Source organism: Motacilla alba, chromosome 17 (assembly GCF_015832195.1).
Source record: "Motacilla alba alba isolate MOTALB_02 chromosome 17, Motacilla_alba_V1.0_pri, whole genome shotgun sequence".
Lineage (NCBI taxonomy): Eukaryota > Metazoa > Chordata > Aves > Passeriformes > Motacillidae > Motacilla > Motacilla alba.
Window position 1 is genome coordinate 11,027,751 of NC_052032.1, and position 22,909 is coordinate 11,050,659.

General features: G+C 46.5%; 1 protein-coding gene across 4 annotated transcripts in view; it reads left to right on the top strand.

Annotated features, from left to right (window-relative positions):
* LMX1B (LIM homeobox transcription factor 1 beta) overlaps positions 1-19,219 on the top strand; it is a 98,991-nt gene extending 79,772 nt beyond the window's left edge. The window contains exons 4-8 of one of the 4 annotated variants that reach the window (XM_038155892.1): positions 690-868; positions 1,258-1,335; positions 1,732-1,798; positions 2,624-2,785; positions 3,139-4,481. In XM_038155892.1, the coding sequence (XP_038011820.1) occupies positions 690-868; positions 1,258-1,335; positions 1,732-1,798; positions 2,624-2,785; positions 3,139-3,167 (515 nt within the window). In that variant the 3' untranslated portion in view covers positions 3,168-4,481. The other 3 variants (XM_038155894.1, XM_038155895.1, XM_038155891.1) reach the window with 3 other exon arrangements.
* Positions 19,220-22,909: the final 3,690 nt, after the last annotated feature.

The following is a 22,909-nucleotide window of genomic DNA, read 5'->3' on the forward strand; positions in this document are numbered from 1 at the left end:
TCTACACAAGCACATAGATACTTGTATGCATTTACTGAAAAACAGGAGTTTGTGCTTGTACATACAGACACATTTTAATGCACAGAGGAAGATTGCTGATGCTTTCGGGGGGAAGTAGAAATGAGATGACAAAGATTATATTTAATATTATTGCTGGAGCTTCAAAACATTCAAAGCAGTATTCAATAACTGGAATCTGTACTATATTTAGTTAGATGGGCTTTGAGATGCTTGTGTGATACTTGTTTTGTGCTGTTGTGCTGCCGTAGCAGGGCAGGCAGTAGTACCTGTCTGCAGATAATGCTTCAGGATGAGCTGGAGTTCAGCTGGGAAGGTAAAGGTGTTTACCTGGTGCTGAGATCAGGGCAGTGAGCACATGAGACCAAGGTGCTGGAAAGGCACAAGGTGTCTCTGTGCCCAGTTCCTGGAAATACTGAAGCATTTTCTGAGTTTCCATCCCCTGATCAGTCCCATGTCCTCAATTAAAAATTGAAAGCATTTTTATGCTTCTGTGGCATTTGATTTAGGCAGAGCACACAGATCTAAGATAGTCTCTTCCTGCCCACAGCTGCTTTAGGTGTTCAAATAACCATGGGACAATAATTGAGCCTGTTGACTGAAGAGCAGTTCTCAAACACCCTGTTTTCCTGGTGGAACAAGTGCAATTATATATGTCCTTTTTTCACCAGTCAAAAGTGATGATGAAGATGGAGATGTTAAGCCGACCAAAGGCCAAGTAACCCAAGGAAAAGGAAGCGATGACGGGAAGGACCCCAGAAGACCTAAACGACCAAGGACAATACTTACTACACAGCAGAGACGAGCATTCAAGGCATCCTTTGAAGTATCTTCTAAGCCCTGCAGAAAGGTAGGTGCTTCAGCAGGGACCAAGGCAGCCCTGACACCAGGCCACAGGCAGACAGCCCTGCCCCTTCCTGGGGCAATAGCAGTTCTCCTGGGGTGAAAGCAGAGCACTCTTTTTGCACAGAAGTCTTTTATGGGTAAAATTTAGTGTCATTTTCCTCAGCTCAGACTCTTTGGTCAGTAGTTACAGAACTGGTAGCGCCATCGGGGCAGAACTTGACAACACTATGCAAAAGTATGATGAATTTTTAAAAGTAATTCCATATATGCAGTTTTTGTTGTAAGTACAAACATTCCTCCTAACAAACCTGATTAGTGATTCTTTTGGAGTTGGTTGTTTTGGTTTTTTTTTAACTTATGAAAAATTGCATCATTAAGCATTTCCTCCTGCAGGTCAGAGAAACATTGGCAGCTGAAACAGGGCTCAGCGTGCGAGTCGTCCAAGTCTGGTTTCAAAACCAAAGAGCAAAGGTAGGCTGCTTGTCACACTCTCCAAAGTGAAATGCAGGCTGTGCCTCAGCGTGGGCTCTTGCCCTGGATGCAGCTCACACTGCAAAAGTCCCACAGCTGAGCTCTGCGTGTTCTGCCTGCTCTGCTCTCTACATCCACTAGAAAGGCAACTTCCAAACACAGATGTTAAATTCATATGCTCAAAGCAGCTCAGGGTTGGGAGTAAATTTTGCATGCAAATCTGAACTGGAAACTGAAGTGTTTAAGCGTAGAATTGAAACTGAACCACAACAGTGTGCACATAAGTATAAATGGTCTGTGTTAACTGATAAGATGTTTGCAGAGAGTTTTGTAAGGAAACAAACAAAATTGTTGCATTTGGAAGCTACAAGATTGTTCTGTTCTGCTTTTTTTCAGATGAAAAAGCTAGCACGAAGGCACCAACAGCAGCAGGAGCAGCAGAACTCACAGCGACTAGGGCAAGGTAGGGGATTTGTGAAAAAGCAAAGTGAGAGGGAGAATCTGCAGTTGTCTGGAAGAGCCATTCCCACATGACACTTTAGTACAGCGATCCAGGGCGCAGGCAGGTCTGTGGGTGACGTGTGCCATCAGCAGTGGAAGGACACAGGTGTGCCTGAGTGCCCACGCCAGGTTACTCCGAGTTCTCCTGGTGGGATCAGACCCCAGAGGTGCTCATGCAGAAGCTGTAACCTCGTTTCTAATAGAAATGTGCCACGTGGAGGAGTCTGCACTGGAGGGAATCTCCAGGAGGCTTGCTCCAGACAAGCTTGCTCCTTCAGTTTGTTTCCTTCTGCTGTAAGGGGCGCAGTGCTCAGCTGGGAATCTGCAGAGGTGTCAGCGTTACTGCCCCAGCCAAGGCATGGAGAGCCCCTCCTGTGCCCCCACAAGTGTCTGGGCCCTGGGGCAGGCACTGGACACCGGCACTGGAACTTGCTCTGCTGCTCTGGGGGTACTCTTGGGTATCTCCAGCTCCCCAGACCCTGCAGCCTCAAATCCTCGACTTTACCCAGAGCAAAAATACTGGGACCAGCAGGAGTTAGAGAATATCTGGGCTCTGTCAGACAGAGTGCATGGACTTTGGGAGGATAAGGTCCAGGACCTAGGAGCTCCAGAAGTTATGTAGAAATTACAAATCTTTCAGCTTATTGCTCAGGGCTCTACGCTTGGACAAAATTTGGAAAGTTTCTCTGACTGACAGGATACCCCTGACTGCATTTTCCAGGGCTCCTTGTTGCCCCTGATTCTGCCCTATTCCCAGCAGTAACTGCTCCTCCTCTTTGCTTTGCAGAAGTAATGTCCAACCGAATGGAAGGGATGATGACATCTTACACACCACTTGCACCACCACAGCAGCAGATTGTAGCAATGGAGCAAAGCAGTTATGGCACAGACCCATTTCAGCAGGGTCTTACCCCTCCACAAATGCCAGGCGACCACATGAACCCCTATGGTAAGGCATGCCTCATTCTGCCACATCCCAAGTAGCTGGGTCTGTGTGCTGGATCACACACCACAGGGGCAACAGCTTTACTGGCTTTTAGAATATTTTTTCTGGGATTTGTACCAGGGAATTTGTATCAGTCAGTTTTATGTGTGTATTTTCTTGTACACATAAGGGGGTAGAACAGAGCTCATCTCAAGCTCTGGACACCTTTCAGAACTATTTCACAGTATAATTCTGATAAACGATAAGCAAGCAACATCACCTCTCTAAGCTCCACTTTTTTAAACCACTGTCCAAGACACTGAAAAATAAACAGTACCAAATTCTAGCTCCCTCACAAATTTTTCCTTTTTTCTTAGAAGCTTTGAGGAAAAAGTGCCTTCAATAAAGAGAAGTAATCTATTCATTACAAAATGAATAAGCAGCCCTGTAAGACCACTCAGATTGGATGCGTGGATTTGTTAAAGAACAGTTCTTGAGCTACTAAGAGATGGGTTACCACAGGACATTTCTCCTGCGTAGTTTTATTCTCTGTCCCAAATCAAGATGACGGTTTGCTTTCACGATTGCTTGACCCCACATCAAAAGCATTACAAGCACTAAATGCTCAGTTATTGGTTCTGGACAATTGCAGTGTGGCATTTAAAAAGAATGTCAGAGGATTTTTCAGACTGTGGTTCTCGGCCTTGGGGTAGCCCACAAGGGCCTGTTTCAGACTCCTTCCTGCTGACCAGGAGCTCTTCACTGTAGAGGCTCACACGCGCATCCCTGTCCCCAGCACAGCGGGCACAGGCCAACAGGAGATCTGCTTTGGGTCTGTGCCATTACTTTTGCCACTGAGACCAGTCCATGGTGCACGCCAGGAAGCTTGGGAGGTCCTGTAAGGAGCTGAGGGCATATGAAGTGCCCTCGAGCATTAGGTGGCTTGTGATATTGTTGGTTTGCTTGGCTTTCTGAGTGAAACTCCTTGGGAAGTAGGCTCTGTGCTCCAAAAGGGGTGCAGGGGATGGCACAAAACCCCTTCGAATGAGTGTGTGAGGAAAAAGAACCAGACTAACACTTTTGCAGATCCCCCGGGACTTGAGCTAGGGCTTTTTCTGGTACCTTCAGTGTTGAAGTAAGGTGAAATCTTAGTTGCTAAGGGAAATACAAGGCGCTGTTCCAGACCAGCCCTAAAAGAGTGGAATTTTCTGAAAGGAGAGCATTTTTACAGCTGTAGCTCACTTGAGGCCAGGGAAACTGGGTCTCTTCCTGGGTCCTGTCACACTGGTAGAACTTTCGCCTTGTGTGCATGTGAAGACCAGTATGATTATGGCTCTCAGACCATGCCTCCCTGTCACGGGCACCCTGGTTCACCTTTCTTGACAGTCCCGGTGCTCCCATGAGTGCTGGAGCCCCTGGGGGAGCTGGGGGCCTGCTCCTCCCCAGCACGGTCTGCTCCTGTTGTCAGCCAGGACTCTGTTTTGTGCTGCTGACTGGCATTGAAATTAAATCCCGGCAGGTTTGGGCGCATTGCTGCCGGCTGACCCCGGTGGGCTGATTTCAAGGCCTGCTCCTTTGGGTCAGACCCTCGTGGCCAAAGTGCAGAGTGAACATGTGAGCACAGGAGCAGGAGTGTTCCCGTTGGCTGCAGCGTGCAGCACGCGAGCATCCGTGTGTGCTGTGTCCTCCCCGGCTGCGCAGCACCCAGCCTAACGTGTACATTTCATTTGCAGGAAACGACTCCATTTTTCATGATATCGACAGTGATACCTCTTTAACTAGCTTGAGCGACTGTTTTCTTGCCTCTTCCGAAGTTAACTCCATGCAGGCTAGAGTAGGAAACCCCATTGACAGGCTGTACTCTATGCAGAGCTCCTATTTCGCCTCATGAAAATAAAGAAAACTAACAGCCGGCGTGCGTTTAGCCAGTGACTTTTCCAGTGCAGACTCTACAGCCATATGTTGCCCAGCTCTTCCTTCACAGTGACTCTGCTGCCTCTGGACTGCAAAGAGCGTTTTTTTAGGAAGACTGTCTCCGTTTGCATATATGTGTATGTATGTACATATATTTTAATACCTACATACATACATATATAGAGAGACAAAACACATCCACCCGTCCCATACCCTTGGTTCCCAGCTGGCGCCAGACCACGAGACAAGCATGGAAGGAACAGAAGAACCTGCTCGTCCTCAGCCTTTGATCTGGTTTGGTTTGAGCTCATCATCTTAAAAGAAATGGATTTTGTGGAAAGCTAGACCTTTTCCTCCTCTCTCTTCTCCTTTCTTTTGGATGTCTAAACTTTTTTTTTAGCCACTGATACTGACATCAGTCAACCATATGACAAATAAATCAAAGAAACTGGAGATTCCTCCTTTTCTTACTGCATGATTCATACTATGTTGTGGATAAATTGCCATTTGAACTGTGAGAAGTTAATGTAAATGTGACGTTCAACGTTTGTTTCCTTTCTACACTTTTTCTACATAACCTAGATCTGCTCATTAGTTTATAGCCCTTATGCGTATGATACTGAGGAAACTGGTTAGCAGTATTTGTGGAGAAAGCCAGTGATTTCAGAGTAAGAAAGGTCTATGACCTTGGAGAGGAGATGCATGTTAGGGGCAGAGGCATTTAGGTTAGTATTGATCTTAAATAATTAAAACTAAAGGTGCTTACAAGACAGATCTATTTAATTTTTTTCTGAAGTGTGAGATTAAAATATTTACATTTGTTTGTAAGTATTGCAGTGCCAAATTTCAAGTCTAGACCATGATTGGCATAGAAGTGTTTTTCATTCTGTTCTGTTTATTTGTTTTGCATGAGGCATAAGTATGCTGTTGTCCATCTGGAATAATTAAGCACTCCTTTAGTTACCTTGCCTCAGCAAGAATCAAGGATACACAGTTCTAGCCTGAAACACCAGAAGTCCTGAATTGTGCACCAGCCAGGAACAGGAAACTATGAAAGAAATTACAATGGGAAGTTCAGGTATGTTGAGCTGAAATTTTACCAGGGCCTGGAAATGCCCCCCTGCCAGGACTCCTGGCTGTGGTGCCAGCTGACTGATGAAGGGGTGGCCCAGCTGACGTCTGTCTCTGATGCTGAAGTTTGAGCATATGTCATATAGATTTTTGTAGGGCATAAAATATCATAAATAATAATAGTATAGCTATAAATATTGCCTGGTGATAATTATAATGTGGAGAAGCAGACAAGTACAGTCATGGCTCTCAGTAGAGAAAACTTCATGGGGAATATTTGCCAGGGTAATATCAGTAATTATAGGGTGTGTTCAAAATAGAGCTCATGGGGAAAGATTGGCAGGATAGGCACTTTCTTAAATAAATACCTTTAATATATTGACCATAATAGCTGAAAAACAAGTCCAAAGCTTTCGTTAATCTAACTCCTCCGGGCTGAGGACTGGTACCAGGCCAGCATGGCAGTGTCCCTGTGGGGCTTGGCATCTTCTGCAGGAGCGTGGGTCTCCCATGGAGGGGGAGGCCAGAGCAGGACCCCTGTAGCCTCAGCACCTGGGGGGGAGCAGCCCCACTGGGGGGACCACGGCCTCAGCCTCGGGGGGTCCTGCTGGGAGCCCCGCATCAGCTGCTGGAGACAGGCCCTCCAGGGGTTCTGGGGGCACGGGTGGGAAGGGCAGGAGGATGGGTCCGAGGGAAAAAATACCATTTTGCCCCAGCTTGGAGGTGTGCACTGAGCATGTTGGACGTTTCTTGAGAAAGCCAGGCTTCACCTGCAGTGCAAGGGTGTAGGTTCTCACTCTGGAGAGGATGAGAGCACCGTGGATGAGGCTCTGTGTGTGTGTGTGTGTGCCTCTGTGTGTGTACATGTGTGTCTGTGTGCGTGTGCCTGTGAGTGTGTCCGTGTGTCCGTGTGTCTGTCTGTCTGTGTGTGTGTGCCTCTATGTGTACATGTGTATGTCTGTGTGTGTGTGTGTCCATGTGTGTGTATCTGCGTCTGTGTCCGTGTGTCCGTGTGTCCATGTGTCCGTGTGTCCGTGTGTCTGTGTGTCCGTGTGTCCGTGTGTGTGTCCCTGAGTGTGTGCACATCGTGCAGGGGGGTAGAGCTCAGTCCAAGGACCATCCTCCCTCTGCTTGAGGTGCAGAGCCCCTGTGTCCCGCACACAGCCTCGGTCAGGAAAGGGACTGGTTGCTCTGCGAGGGTTCCAGGGGACATTCCTGTCCCTGTCCCTGTCCCTGTCTGCTGCCGTCCCCAGGAAGGTGGATCTGTTGTGTCCAAATGCTTTGCCTAGTGAACCTTCCCTGCTTTCTGGCAAGGATGTGGTTTCAACTGAGCATTGTGAGCCCCTGGATATATTTTGAAATGGAAAGGATTTTCTTTTCTTACCCATCCTGTTCAAGTATTTTACCCTTTCTCTGTGTATCAAAATAACAATTTCCTTTCTCTCTGCATGATAGCAAACATCTATAAAGAACTCAGGTGATCCTCACTGCTTGCAGGGCAGAAGCAAGCAGGTTTCATATGGCACATGTAAACATGTCATTTGTCACCACCGATCTCAATGGAGTCATCGTTTCCCTCTTCTCCCCTCTGCTGTGCTACTTTACAGTCATAGAAAAGCCTCTCAGACCCACCAGTTTGTAGACTCCTCACACAAGCACAGCCTTGCTTCATATCTCATTACTGGCAGGATCAAAATGGCATTTTTGGTGTTTACAGGGACTTACATGAGAACTATAACATGACCTACAGTTTGGAGAACTGCCTTGTCCCAACTCTACCTCTGCATCTGGGATGGATGTTGAAAAATAATCCATCTCCAAGGAAAAAATCAGACATCCCATTTTATAGCTGAAGTATAATTCTTTGCTGATTTTTTGGATGACTGTTTGCCACCTTTTTTTTTTTTTTCATGCTTGTACATACTATCTCCTCTCCCTTGGTGTGTCGTATGATGATGCCTTAGCTGTTTGTTGCCCCGTGTTCTGCCGCCCTTGGAGCCACATACACGCACACATTCGGGCCCTTGGCACCTGTAACCTTTTCCATGCCCTGGTGGGCCCCACTGGTCTAGGGAAGGAATGCATAGGCAAGGATTTCCACAGGGCCTGCAATAGCTGGCAAAGGCCAAAGTTCATTAAAGCAAAATAAATGTCACTTTCTTTTTGTGGAATAAATTATCCTACTGCAGTGTGATCATTGTGGTTTTAACCTGGGACCTTGCAGTAAAAGATTATACAGCAACCTCTGACCTCTTTGATTTCTGCTTTACTCTTCTGTTGTCAAGGGAATGTCCCTGATCAAGTGAAAGTAAAATGTTTAATGGGCCATATCACAGTAATATCTTACATTGAGTCAAATTGATAAACTCTTGCCAAAAATTCTCAGCATCTGGCACTTCCACGGAAACCACAAACAATGATTGCACATATGGGAGCTCAAAGGCTAGAGGTCATGACAGCAGTTTATTACATGCACCTTACAGTGATCATTTTCCCTAGGAAATTAACCCCTCTCTAACAGAAATGCATCAAGTGAGCTCTTCATGGTGTTTCCATCATATTGTTTTGGCTAATCAAGGAATAAGTGTGCAGCTGAAGTGATGACAAGATGCAATTAAGTAAAAGATGATTGATTAGGTTTCAGTGTGCTTAATAATGTATAAAAAAGATGATTGTGAGATCAGAATGAATATGCTGGGTATGAGCTCAGAGGTCCTTCTTGGGCAGCTGCAGGTCTGCGAGGGTGGCAGAGAGTTCCCAGCACCCCTGAGCAGTTGCTGAGCTGCCTGGTGCTGGGTGCCAGCTGGGCTCTGGGGTGGGCAGCAGCACCTTCCCGGCCGTGGCTGGCTCCCTGCTGTTCCAGAGCCTCCTTATCACTGCCCCGTGGGGCAGCCCTGGGGCTGGGGGCAGACGTTTCACAGTCACAATGCTGAAGATAATTATGTTGCTGTAAATAAATGGTGGTGGTTACACTCACTTATATTGAAACATCATCCTGGGTATTTTGATCTCCTTTTCTTCTTTAAAGTCTGTCATCAAAAACATCCAGATCACTTGGCCAGTCGCAGCTAACCATGCCTGAGATGTGGCTCATGTTAGTCACACAGTAGCTGCTGAGTGGATTTTTCAAATCCACCCTGCAGAACTCAGATGATCATTACCAGGTCCTTTGAAGGGTCATTGCTCAGCCACCGCGCTGTGCATCATGTCATGGGGAAGGTCCTTCGTGCCAGCAAACCTTCCAGAGATGGTGTGAACCCACTTCCCTCTTCCTACTGTGCTCAGGACTCCCTTCCAGTTTCCTTAAGGGTCAGAGGTGTATCCCAAGCCACTGCCCCAGGTACTCCAGCGAACCCAGCTCTGGGATGCTGCTGGGATGCTGCAAACTGGGCTTTACAAGAGCACCTCTGTGAACCGTGTCATAAGAGCTCTGGTTCTCTCTGAAAGTCACTAGAAATGAACAGCAGAATCATGAGGAAGGGAAGGATTCTCTCGAGCTGGAGCTGGGTCACAGCAGAGAAAGGACAGAGGCAGCTGAAGCACAGCCGGCTGCGGGAGTGGAGCCACAGCAGCCAGTCCCAGTGCTTCGGATCCTGCTTCACACAGCCCCAGGCCCGACTCTCCCCCCGAGTCTGGGACCAGTAGCTGCTCCCCAGCATGCAGGTCCCTCCAGAGCCCCCTTCTGTGGCCTGGGGGCACAGGGCAGCCACAAGGCCAGCCCTTCAGGCACCTGTGCTCCTTGCTTAGGGACGTGCTTGGGCGTTTGCTTGCCTGACGTCTTTTGGCTTTGGTGGGCTTTCAGCAGGTCTTGCTTCTCTGAGGCCGATCTGACTGCGCTGATGGCTGTTTCCCTCCTGCTGGCTGCAGCCTGCCTCACCTTGCCTTGGTGCACTCTGGTTCTGTTCAGCAGCAGCTGTGAAGGGGCTGCCAGATACTTTGCATTGGGAACTCTGTTTTTAGGTGAACACCCTATTTTTTAGCTGTGTATGGCTGTATTACTTGTATATTTATATATTCTGTATTTATGTTATCGAAATGTAGTATTTTGTAGCTGTCTGTTACAATTTGTTTAACTTGTAAAAAATATTACTGTGCTCTCTCATACTTAACCAGCTCCTTTCACTGTAGATTCGCTGCTCCTTTCCCTCCGTGTCGGAAACAAACCACCATAATGTATGTAGATTGGAATTTTTTTTAATTTAATTATTTGTCATTATTAAATTATTTATTAGTGTTTTTAATTTTCATTTCACTTCAATTTTTTTCCTGCCACCGTTGCTGGCAGCAAAGATCCATGTTTCTCATGCATCATGTTCCTTCCCACGTGCACGTGCACGTACACACACACACACACACACACACACAGAGTATAAACAAAAACAGAAAAAGAAAAATAAGAGAGAGATTACACTTCAGTATATTTGTAAATAAAAGCAACCTGTAAACTAAGCAGGACCTTCTCTCAGAGTGCAGTTCTTTCTTTGCTTTTGCAGACTGAGAGTGTGTTCTCTGTGTCCTGGGGCTGGCACCGGTGTTCTGGAGAAGCCAGGGACAGGGACGGCTGGGCACTGCCTTGGTGGCTTCAGTGCTGTGCAGCTGGAGCCCAGGCTCCTGGTGGGGGCACAGCACGGGTGATGGCAGAGGCTCCTTTTGCTGGTTTTTGGCCTCTGAAGGTTGAGAGCTGTTCTGCAGGGATGGCTGTGACACATCCTGGCTCCTCTGGCTGGCTGGCCAGACGCAGGGAGCCAGCCCAAGCCCAGCCCTGGCCGAGGAGCTGCTCCGTGCTGACTGCAGAGACCCAGTGGGATCTTCCCTGTGCACAGCACATGCAAGGGCAGCCTCGTGCTAAAGCACACAAAGTGTGTAAGTATTAGCAATGGATTATAAGGTATCCATCTAGTAATGGCAAATTCGAGACTAATATAAAATGATAGGTACTTGCTGGTGTCTCTTGGACCATGTAAACATAAAAGTGGAACCTCAGCTGAGGTTTGATCTGGTCACATCTGATTACTCACTGCTATTCCTCCATTTCTTTTCTACACCTTGGACATCAAATCACAATTTCTGTTTTTTAATAAAAAATCAAAGCATGCAGTTTTACAGATAACCTAGTATCACAAAAGGGACAGCCCCATTTCCACCCTCCCATGCCACTTCAGCACGTCCCTGTAGCCCTTGTGCAGCAAGGTGGGCTCCCCTGCCTGGAGGAAAGGCCACTGCCCAGCCCCAGCACCGTGTCCAGGGGCAGGCTGCTGGCTCCGAGTCTCTGCCCCTGCAGTTTGCTCATCAGGGGTGACATCACAAAGGGCACAGCACATCAGTGCTATCTCAGTGACATAAAAAAAATCAGTTTAAAAGTTTTCCCCCTGTTTTGTTCTTTAAGGTCCACAATGAAACTGCTGAGCACAGATCTCCCTTCCACGACTCTCCCCAAGGTAAGGGAGGAGGCAAGCCCCCAGTCCCACCCAAGGACTGGACCAATAAAGCATTTCTGCTCCTAGCTTCATTCCCTCTTGCTTTCCAGCTCCAAACTGCATCATCCTGTCCCACTCACACTGGTTATTGGTGGAATGTCACTGAGGAAAAATGAATTGCCATTAGCAATTGGATTCACCTAAGTCAGAATTAGCTACTCAAATATTCATGCTCTGTGTGTATCTAATATTCATGAAGGAAGAATTAGAGTTGCCTGTAGCCATTTTTGAATCTCCCCCCAAAAATAGGTGAAAGGGATCACAAAAAAAAAGGGAGAAAAAAAAAAAAGATGAATACATTTGGAGCTTGGTGTTGTGCATTGTTTGTGTTCTGTTTCTCTTTGGTGTCAGTGAGACAGCATGGAGACTGATTTATGTGCCACAGCTGTAGCAAACAAAAGAAGAAGAGACCAGGGAAATGGCTAGAGGTAAAAATGCCGGTGCAAGGGGCTAAAGGCCTGCACCTGGGTACTGCTTCCCATGCAGCCTCCCCCGCCTTGGAGCACCTTGTAAAATCAGATTATCTGCTGGACACAGGAGTTCAAACAGCCCTTCAAAAGATTTGTCTTAATAATTGCTGCCTTATCTTAACTTCTGGTTTTTTATCAGCCAAACTGCTGCTGGGAGGCAGATCCTGAGGATAAGGTTCTGTCACTCTTAATTATTATTACCTCTTATAATGAAAACACATTTGTTCATCCTCCCGTGCACTTGGAAGTGGTGTAACAAATGAACATCTAGTGTTTTATCAGTAATTTTAATAACATAAAAGAACTATTATGAATATGGCCCCACTGTATAAATGATTGTACATCAAATGCTATGAAATAGATGGCATACTTGCTTCTCATTTATTTATATTCAAATATAAACCAATTACTCCGTAAAAATGAAACACATTTTTATGTCCTCAGAAAACCATTCTTTCCTGAAAACCAAATTTTGCAGTTAAGATGCTGTAGGGCTATTTTCCATCACAGAAAGAACATTCTAATTAGCCCCAGAATCAGCAGGTACATTCTGAAATGAGATGATAGAAATGCTATTTCTTTGTTTACTTTTGATGGAAAAATGAAACAATTCTCTCTGAAAGCTTACTAATGAATTTGGCCTGCAGTATTTGTCAAGGCCACAGCCACCATTTGCAGTCTTCAGCTGGTTTTCCTCATACTTCAAGAACGAAATATGAATCGCTTGGATAAAATGATGGCATGGTGTCAGTTGTATGTGTGAAGACCTTTAATTCAGAACTGATCTGCACATCTCCTTGGCCTGCAGCTCCTTGCACAGGTCTGATGGTTCTCGCCAGCCATGGATGCTTTTATCATAGAAAGCTCAGCATGGCTTTTGCAGTCTCACCTGGTGAACAAGGCCTAGTATTGAACACGGCCAAAGCTGCACCCCAAACTACAAAGAAAATAAACGTGGAGAATTACATCAAGCATGACATGAACTAGAGCAATGCACATTTCACTGCACTGAATGATGGTAGAGTCTGGATTTACACTAACAGTATCTTGACCTTTAGTCAGCAAGAGGGCATCACATTCTCTCATCTTCAGCCGAAACGTGGAAGTGAAGTGGTATTTTTGAATGCCTGTGGGATGGTGCGTCCACAGGGAATCGTGCAGGGATCTAACACAACATCTGCTCACCCCAAAATCTTCTTGCCATCCCTTGTGCTGACTGACTGGCAGAGAGGGCAGGTCCAGTTCCCAGAAGCAGCAGGTAATGAGGGTTGGATCAGAGCCTGGCAGAGCCAGATGATGTCCAAAGCAAAAAAGGTTCTGTAAGACAGGCAGATAAGAGCAATGTCTTATGGCAAACCTCTAGCAGATGACAGGAGGGACAGGCTGGAGCTATACATAAAGCACAGGATCCTGGCTCAAACCTCTCATGTCATCCATTAGCGACAGAAATTTTTGTCATTGTCATGTGCGTGTGTGTTCCTCCCCTTCCAAGCAAATCTTTCCATATGCTGTGATATTTTACTTTTAAACAGGCTTAGGTAGAATTCACCTGTTTTTGTCAGAGTTGAGCCATTTTTCCATTCGAATTACTGTGGAAAAGAGTAGGGCACTGAAGGGTTCCTTACAGCTTTCTTCCTGAAATACTATTTCCTGAATAAACAATCAGCCTCATTTGGACCTCAACACAGCTCTTCCCCAAATTATTTGTAGCTCTTTTGCTGCTTCAGTTCAGTGTTCAGGACAATGTTTTGGCATACTGCCTCCTCCCCTCGGGCGATGGGGCCCAGGGAACCCCAGCAGGGAGCTGGAAATGAAGGTGAGGGAGACCTGGTCCACAGAGAGCAGAACTGATCAGGCATCGATGGCCCCCTCTGTTCATGGCATTTTGGGCTGAGCTTGGGGAGAGCCCCTCTCTGCTTTGTGACCCTGGCTGTAACCAGACACTGAACTCCAGCCATGAACTTCTCTGACCCAGCGGTGGGGACAAGTCCTGTCCGTGGGGTGGGATGGGGACCTTTCCCCAGAGCAGTGGGAGGGCTCTGGCTCTGCCCCTGCAGCAAGGATGTGGGCCACAGAGTTTTGGGTTGTTTTGGAAGATGTTTCACAGTGAGCCATCTGTACTATTAAAATGAGGAACATGGGATGTGAAATGCCTTTTCCTTCTGCACACCCCTTCTGTAATTCGCGGCTCCTCTCCCCGTCCCCAGGGAGCCCGTCAGGGGTGTTGTGCGATGGTTGGGAGCTGCACACCCGCACACAGCCAAGGTCTCCCCACCCACTCCCTGCGGGTACTAGCGCCTCTCAGGTAGGCTTAATTTGTTCCTTTGTTCAACGGGTAACGAGTAAACTGGTGTCCAGCAGCACACAATGAGTTACTCCTGATCAGATTACCAGAGATCCGTCCCATCTGGGGCATCCCATCACACCTGTGTTGTCAGATTAGTGGCGATAAGGAGCTGCTGATAAGCCTTGCACTGAAGGGCTCTCTGGGAACTTCGAGCATTCCTTGATCTTTCTTTACACTTCAGCACTATGCGGAAACCCTTTGTTTTAGGACTGAGAAGAGAAAACAGATAATTATACTACCAGTGGCAACCATCTTTCGTGCAGGACACAGCAATGGAAGCCTGCTGCACACTGAGGCAGGCAAAAGACATCTGACTAAACCAATTGATTACGTAGCCCTGGGTAACTTAAATTCCTTTTTTCATTTCTACCAAGAGGGGGAAGCCCCCAGGCTGGGCACTAAGCAGAAAGAAACAAAAGCGTGCTGGAAGGCAGATTGCTGTCAGGCTGGCAGCTCCTGGGGCTGCAGCCTGTGTCTGAAACTCTGCTCCCGGGCGCTGCTTCTGCCTGGTTTCTGCATCAGCCGGCCAGAGCAGAGAGCTGGAGCCGATGTCCCAGCTGAGGTTCGCCTGCCCGCGTCCCCCGGGCCCGGGAGCTGCTCCGGCAGCGCCGCCCGGAGCCGGTGTCCGCCCGGCCGCCAAGGGCTCGCGTGTGCCACCGAGAGCACCCGTGCCGTTCTGAAAAAGATTTCCCACTGCTACACTGGCAGCCAGTTTGCGAACACTGACACATCGAAGGCTTAGGCGAGTGTCAATCGGATGGTTCTGCCGAGGACAGCGCCCGTGGCTCTGTGCGCTGCTGGCGCCGGGCGAGCGCCCCGGTTCCCATCGCCGCGATGCGGCTCCGCGGCCGCCGCTCTCACAGGGAGCACCGAGCGCCCGTGAGCCGCCAGCTGAACTCCATTGCTGAGAGACTAATGCATTTTTCATGACCAATGGCTAATAATATATCAATAGCGCCATAAAAAAATCTAATAAATAATTAGTTTTCAATTAATAGATAAGTTATGAATAATTAAGCACTAATTTTAATTAGAGTTGTAGCAAAAAATGCCAGTTTCTTCACTTTCTTTATTTCTGAAACTTTCATGAGGCCTTTCAAATACAGAAGATTCCTCTAAGACAACTAGAACATGCATGAAAAAGAACAGGCTTTTGAAATCTAATCTTCTCCTGCTTAAAATAGAGGTAGTGCTGGGCTGTTGACAGTAGGTCTCTGAAGACTTTCAATATAAGTTTTATTCTGTGAGTCTGGCACCACATAGGAAATTAATTCAGTGACAATATTTTCATTAGATTATAACCCAAGTTCTCAATCTTAGGCGCATTTGTATGCTTGTAATACATTCTAATTACTTGTAAAGAATAAGTCTGTGTGCTGGTTGGCTTATTGAATATATTAAATTAATGAATAAATAAATTTGTCTCCATGCTGGGAATGCATGGAGATGATGTCAAAAGCTTTTTGGCATCAAAGCTTGCTGCAGAAGGAACCAGAAATGCTCTTGGTGGTGTTTTTTGATAAACAACGTGATTTGTATTGTACATGGACTTTTATGTCCCCCGCAAGAGCATTGAGTGAAAAAAGCATCTTTTATCCCCCAAAACAACAAGAATCAACTATATGAAGAGACTGCTACTCTTTTATTTTCTTTTTTTTTTTTTTTTTTTTAATGATGGCTCCTTATAGATTTAGTGAAGAGAATTGCTCCTGCTGGCTCAGCTCAGCACCTCAAATCTTTTCCCTAGGACGGAGCTCTCAGGAGCACTCTAGGGCTTTCACATATTTTTGAGTTATGCATGTAGGAAGGAAACAGCATATACATGAATGAAAACAGAGATACTAGAAAAACATGTCAGATTTTAGTATCATGTAGTGTCTGCCCATGTTGTGGAGTTTTCTGTTTATCTTGTCATATTTCAGTAGGAAGAAAAAAAAAGTTACTTTTAGCATGGAACAAAGTCATCAAAAGTGGGACTTCTTCTCAAAAGATGGGAAATCCAATATTTTTAAGAGAGCTATTGAGCTGCTGTGGTAGAAAGGACAAACTTCTCTGCTTTTTAGTGCAGAACTGTAGGAGGTCGATCTTGCCCCCTACTTCATGGTTTGTTCATCAACTTCTTTACATACTGAATTTTCTATCCCTGGAATGATTTTCCTCTCTGGTCCATAAGAGAAAAAAGTGCAGGTCATGGCATGCAAGGAAGCCAACCTGGTATTCTGGAGCCAGCCCTGTTCCCTGTAGCTCCTTCCTCTGGACTGCTTGGGTTTGCAGCTAAAAGCTCCTCATTTCTCAGAACAATTGCATCCCTTGCAAGTGTCAAATTTTCTGATCAATGGTCTTCCAAAATCCAAAACGCAGCAGGTTCAGATCTTTTCCTGACAGCAGGATCCCTTGACATTAGGAACTATGTCTCCAGAGGAGCTTAGCGAGGACATGGGGCAGAACACAAGGGACACTATCTCTCAGTGAAAATGCAAGTGAGAGTCAAGAGGTCAAAGGAAATATATTCCTGGTGCTGGAAGGCTGCTTTTCCAGGCAAGGGACTCGGTGGCAAGGCTGGAGCAAAGAAAGGAAAATTTCTCTTCCAGCCTGTTGAAATCAGAGTCCAGGTAACAAGACAATGTGGTTTTCAGTGCTGTTCAAGCTGCAGTGCTTTGTCAGAAGTGTTCACCCATGTGAAAACACATAACCCTGTCAAGCTGCCAAGTGAAACTTGGGGCGATCGGCTGCGTAAGCGCTGGTAGCACAGGATAGAGCTGCCTTCGGCTACTTTCAATTACACACCCAATTCTTTTAAGACTTCTGAATATTTGGGAAGGGAGAATATGCAGAACTTGTTTGTTTACATCAGATTGTGCTGTGTTTTCAGGTTTCTTAACTGCTTTTGGAACATGTGAGCACAGCCTAGCCCTTCCCCTTCCACATACCTGGCAGCTTTGTCAATGCAGCAGAGGAATCCTCCCCAGGAGTAAGCAGCTGTGTCAGACTGATATTGTGCAGGGTTTCATCATTTCGACCGAGTGGGAACTGGGGCAGAGACAGGCACTGAGGAGCTGATGCCTCGCAAAGCAAACTGTCGGCACGATGATTCAGGCACCGCGGGGCACTGCTGAGCTCGGGCTGGGCGAGGAAGGTGGCACCCGCTGGCAGACCTCGGCCTTTCATCTTGTGGGTACTGCTGGAAGCGTGGCCAGGCTCTGCTGGGCTTGGTGCTGGGCAGAGCAGATGGGAAGTGCACTCAGTTTCTCTCTGCCCTTTTGAGGCAGGTCAGGCACCCGGAGCTGGCAAAGCACGCAGCTGTCCCCGGGCACTGAGTCTCCCCAGAGGCTTGGCAGCCTGGCACCCTGCAGACAGCACCAGGGAAGCTTGGCAGGAAGCTCTAAGCATTGCATCTTCAGAACTGAAACGTTTCTTCGTGGCTTGGGATGCTCTCAGGATGGCCTGTCTGTGCAAGTAGCTTTTTTCCACAGGTGATTGCAAGTGAGGTCTTTTGGATGAGGAACTCACTGAAGTTGACAGCTTAGTTATTTTGAATTTATATACAGCTCTCTGTTCAGCATCAGGGTGGTGCTCAGCCTGCCCTAATTAGCCCAAATTACCTTAGCTACAAAAAGCAGGAATTGATTCTCATGGTACCTTGCTTATCTCTACATAGAGCTACTGCAAAGACATGCCCCTGAGGGCATCACAGTAAATTTCTTAATTCACATGTGAACCTTAATTCACATGTTCAAACTGTTGTTCAAACTTCCACACCAGATCTATTACTGCGTTTAGTAATTTTCAGCTTCTAATAAAGAACACTCTGCCTTTCTTTTCTAATCTTCTAAAAACATGTAGCAGCATTCAGCTGTTAGAAGGAGTACCCTGAAGAGCCAAGACACCACAACCTCACTCTAGATGACCAGGACTTCACAGCTCAGAGCTGTCCTGCCCCACAGCAAACCCACCCAGCCTGGCTAGTCCTTGCTTTGTCCCAGTGCTGCCTCTCCCTACATTATTCCACTCACCCACTCCCAAAGGAGCCGTGCCACGAGGGCAAGGAAGGCAGGGCAGCTCCTGCTCACACTGCTCATCAAGCAATGCCTCAATTAGCTGCCAGAGGAGAGTGAGTCTTGGAGAGCTGGAGCTGGTATCTGCAAGCCTGGAATATTTGTGTTTCTGTACCAAAAGTAACAATTATACCACAAGAAGAAAAACAAACCTCTACAGAAAAAGGCAATAAACACAAACAGGTTTAGTCAAAGCAAAGGTAGTATTTTATTAATCATCCTCATTTTGCATTGTCAAACTTGATAACGCTGGAGGAAAAAGGACTTTTTTATTGTAGTGAAAAATCTAACAGACTGGAATAGAAAGCCAACTTTCTGACAATTGGGAAAAAAAGTCTGAAACTATTGGTTTTGAACCAAATGCACATATGAGCGATTAAAGCTTTTATAAATGAAAATACAATGGTAATATTACTATTTCAATACAACTGAAAAGTAAATACAAAGTTTACTTGACATGGCATTTCTATGCAAATATTATTTTATATTTTTGAATTAGAATTAAGAATATCTGAATAAGACCTATTTTTCCTCCAAAGTGCTCTTGCAAAACTTCATTATGTTCCAGGTACCTGTTCTGATTTTCCTATAAATATAAGTTGGCACGTTTTATGTTTCTGAGCCCAGAATGGGTGTGGCATGAACAAGATCTTATATGTGAAAATTCAAAGGTGTTTGTGGCTTTTCTTTCCCAGTGTTGCAGGAGAATCAAATAGTCATTCCTTGCATACTTCAGGCTTCTCATCATTTACCTTTCAGACTTGTTATAGCTGCTAAGAGCATGAAAAATGAAGCATGAAGGAAAGCACAAGATTATGTTAAATGATGAGCATCATCCCTGAGGTGGGCAGATTTCACAGATATATCCTGTGTGACAGCAGCAGGCTGAGGAGAACCTGATTTTGAATGACACAGAGTGCAGAGCATTGTGAGTCGAGGGTACATGCTGCAATCAACAAAACCAGTGAGATAAAAGAGATGCTCAGCGTGCACATACGTCCATGAAGGGTGAAGAGGCTCTCCAGGTGAGGCATGCCTGGACAAGGTGCCCCACGTGCTCCACCTGTGAGCACAATGCCACTGGCCTGGCCACTGCCACGCAGCCAGCACCAGGAAATGCCCATGGGGCAGGAAAAGCTGGCACTCCTGGAGTCCAGGCAGCATTGAGGATAGAATCTGCTGTGTCCTGCTGGGAGAAAAATGTCCCACTCTATTTGCCAGAGTCGCACACTACATGGTGAGAAGGTGCTCCTCACAGACTGGCTTTGACATGGCAAATACCAACAGAGCCACTGCTCCTGGCAGCATTTCAGAGCAGGACTTTCACAAGGATTAACTGTTCCTGAACAATTTCTCCAATATATAACGTACAAATATTCTTTTCTTCCAATCGGTCTTGCAGGTCTTTCTTGTACAAACACTGTGGCCAGCAAAGGGAAAATCCTGCCCCCGAGTTATGCAAAATGCCTTCAGTGCTCCTGTGGCAGCTCCATGGGCGCGGATGGAGAGCAGGACTGTGTTCCTCAGGGCACAGGGTCTCTTCAGCACTTTGTCCCTGCACACCTACTCCCGAGATCTTGTCCTTCTCAAGCAGCCAGCAGCCAGAACCCAACAAGTCCCAATTCACAACCCACATTGGTGATGCTCTGTCAGAAACCAACTGAGGTTTCTTGTCTTTGTTAAAAATACTCCTGTTGTCACCTGTGGTGGCAAGTGAAGGACATGGCAACTCCTAGACCCCCAGTCTGGTCTGGAACAGGGGTTCACAGGTGTCAAAATTTCTACTGTGGGAGTGTTTCAGTTTTTTGTCGTTAACAGCACCTTGAGTTTGCATCAGACCTTGGTCCCCTGGCTTGCTCTTCTCAGACTGTACATACATACCACATTTGAACCAGTTCTATCACAGATTTTTATGAATAGCTGCCATCGTAAACTGATACAAATCTCTAAATTTTTCTTTTATTTTGATTTCATGTTGATATGGCTATCAAAGCTCTACCGCATCAAAGCAAATGTCTGTTACGATCAAAGTCCATAGGATTTCTAATGTAATGCATCCAAAACCTGAAAGAAACATTATGGGAAGGATTAGTTTGGTTTCACACAACTGAATTAGAAACAAAATTCCCATTGATATGCAGTAGCATTTTGGCTACTGAATGGCTACATGTCCTAGAAGCCCTCTGGAAATCCTGGACCAGGCCAGTGGGTGATGCACCATTTCAGCACTGCGCCCAGTAATTTTATCCTCAAACAATTTTAGTTAGGGGCACTCCCAACATCTATCTCACAAATTACTGGTGGAGTCACATCCCCTGCAGCACTGCTAGGATATTGTATCATGCATCTTTTTTAGCTTATGACTGGAAAAGATAAGATCTGAAAAGAATTTGGTGGTGAGGTAGGTGATGAAATTCTGCTGCTGTGTTTGAATACATCAGGCAGGAATTGTTTTGAGTCCTGAATATGTATTCGATTTCCACAGGCTTCCAGGTGAGCGTCTTCTGCAGAGAGAGTACAAGCACTGATATGCAGATAGAACACAATAACTATCAATAATCCAATGACACCTGAAAAATCAGGGAATACATTATTCCATAACAGTAGTTTAACTAAGAGCCATTCATTTCTTTAATATTAGATGCCTGTGTTGTCTCAAGCCTGGTTCATATGCATAGGTAAATACAAGTTAAATAATCTCTTTCAGGATGCTTATCAGCCTCTGCTGCTCTTTGCACTGAAGGTGTAATAACAGTCATAACAGCAGGGACAAGGGCATGGACAGCACTGCAGCTTTGACCTTTCTCCAGCTCCTTGCTGGTAATCTGGCAAGGGCATACTTTTATTTAACCCACACCACTGGGCATTGTTCCTTTGGTGTTTAGTGCAGGTGTGAACACAGGCAGTTGCTTAGATGGATATGCAGAATAAATGCAGTTTAGTCATCACATATGATAAACGGTGGGAAAAGCAGCCAGCTGCTGTGGCACTCTTGGTAGCAGTAGCTTTATGGAAATGAGGACACAAGGCAGTGATCTTCTGTAAGGCCCACTCGGTAAATTCTGAGAAGCAGGTAACCAGGTTAGGTCCTAATGAGACAAGCATAGATTGCACAGGTTGTGCTGCATCTTGCTGAGGCACAAGTGGGTAGCAGCAAATGGACATGCTGGGATCTGCTTGCTGGCTCCCAAGCTGGGAGAAAGGTAACCACAAAAACACAGAGAGTGGAAAAAATTATTCTATGCTTTTAGGGCACCTACATCAAACACATCGGGGAAGCAAAGTTCCAACACAGGAAAACAGAGAGCAGTACTACTTTCTGATCACAATTTTCTGATGGCTCGTCTGCTTGCAGGTTAGTCAGACCTGCCTGTTCACTCCTGCATGGAGAGTGATCTGCCAGAGGAACTGCCAAATTATCCTGACACCTTACAGTAGGCAGCCTGTTACCTGAACCTGAAACAGGCTTTGCTTTGTGGAGAGAGTCCCATCTGCAGAGCCCTTGCACTGAGGCAGCACAGCTACTGTGACAGCCTCCTGCTACTCCAGCCCTGTGCTGAGGTGGGATGTGAGGCTCACAGCTGAAATGTGCCTTTCTCATCCCTTTTATGTCACAACGCATCTGTATTTCTAGGCAGGAGCATTTTCCCTTCTTCCATTTTACTTTACAATAAAGCAAAGCAAACAAAGAGGTATCAAGGCCTGAGCATCAAGGGGGAGAACACACGCATGTTCCGGGGCTGTCCGGGCTATAGACCCAACGTGGTGTGACACAGCAGACGCAGCTTCCCCATTGTCCGGGTGACCCCAGCTGAGCTGGGAGGAATGGCCCAGGGCGGGGGAGAGAAGGATCAGCTGTGGGCCTGATCCCAGCTGCACCAACCAGCTTTGTGACAGGCAATAAAGGGCCAAAGAAAAGACTTTTGTCCTTGATTGCGAGAGCGACGAACCTCCTCTCATTGGCAGGGATGACAATTACCCGCAGAGGATTCGTTCATTGTCTGGCGCTCCAGCTCTCCCAGCAGTTGTCCACTCCAGCTCCAGCGTGCTGAAATGATGGGCGGCACCTTGGCTCTGTCAACGGCTCCGTCGGCTTTGTGTGCCCGTGCCAGACTGTCAGCCTGGAGGAGGCTGTGGCAGAGGGACCTCACCGAGATACGGCTGTGGTAGAGAAAACGTATGAAAAACATTGCCAGGCCAGGCTGAAGAGTGAAGGGAGGTCTCCTTCCAGTGAACCTGGAATAAACAAACAGTGCTGGGCTGACAAGCAGTTCATGAGGGCTCCATCACCCCATGTATAAAATCCTTTCTGAGAGGACATGCCAAGTAGGTTCCTTATGCTGAGACCTCTAGCTTGGAGTGAGTGTTATGGAAGAACTCTTGACCTCTGGAAAAGGGCATAACATGAGAGCAAAAAACAACACTGCGGCAGCCCTCCGTGCACTTCCCTGTAGGAGCAAGAACTTCCCACTGGCTCAGCTGGGGAAGAATGAATCCCATTCAGGGAGGGAAGCTCGGACTGTTGAGGCTGCCACCAGACACCTCTTCCTGATGCTAATCCTATTCTTCTGTTGTGGATCAAGTAATTCTTGTGTGGGTATTTTTCATGGGCTAAAGAAAAAAGATATTTAACCACAACAAACCTGCTGCCAGCAAATGTCAATCTTAGCTTCTGGGGTCTAGATTATAAGCACCAGCTACCAATTTCTGGCTGTCATTTTTCCTGCAGAGGTACCTCACACATTGACATGGATCTCCTGGCAGTGCCGGTGCTTTGCCATCCTCCTGAAAGCAAGCATGTCCTGAAAGCAAGT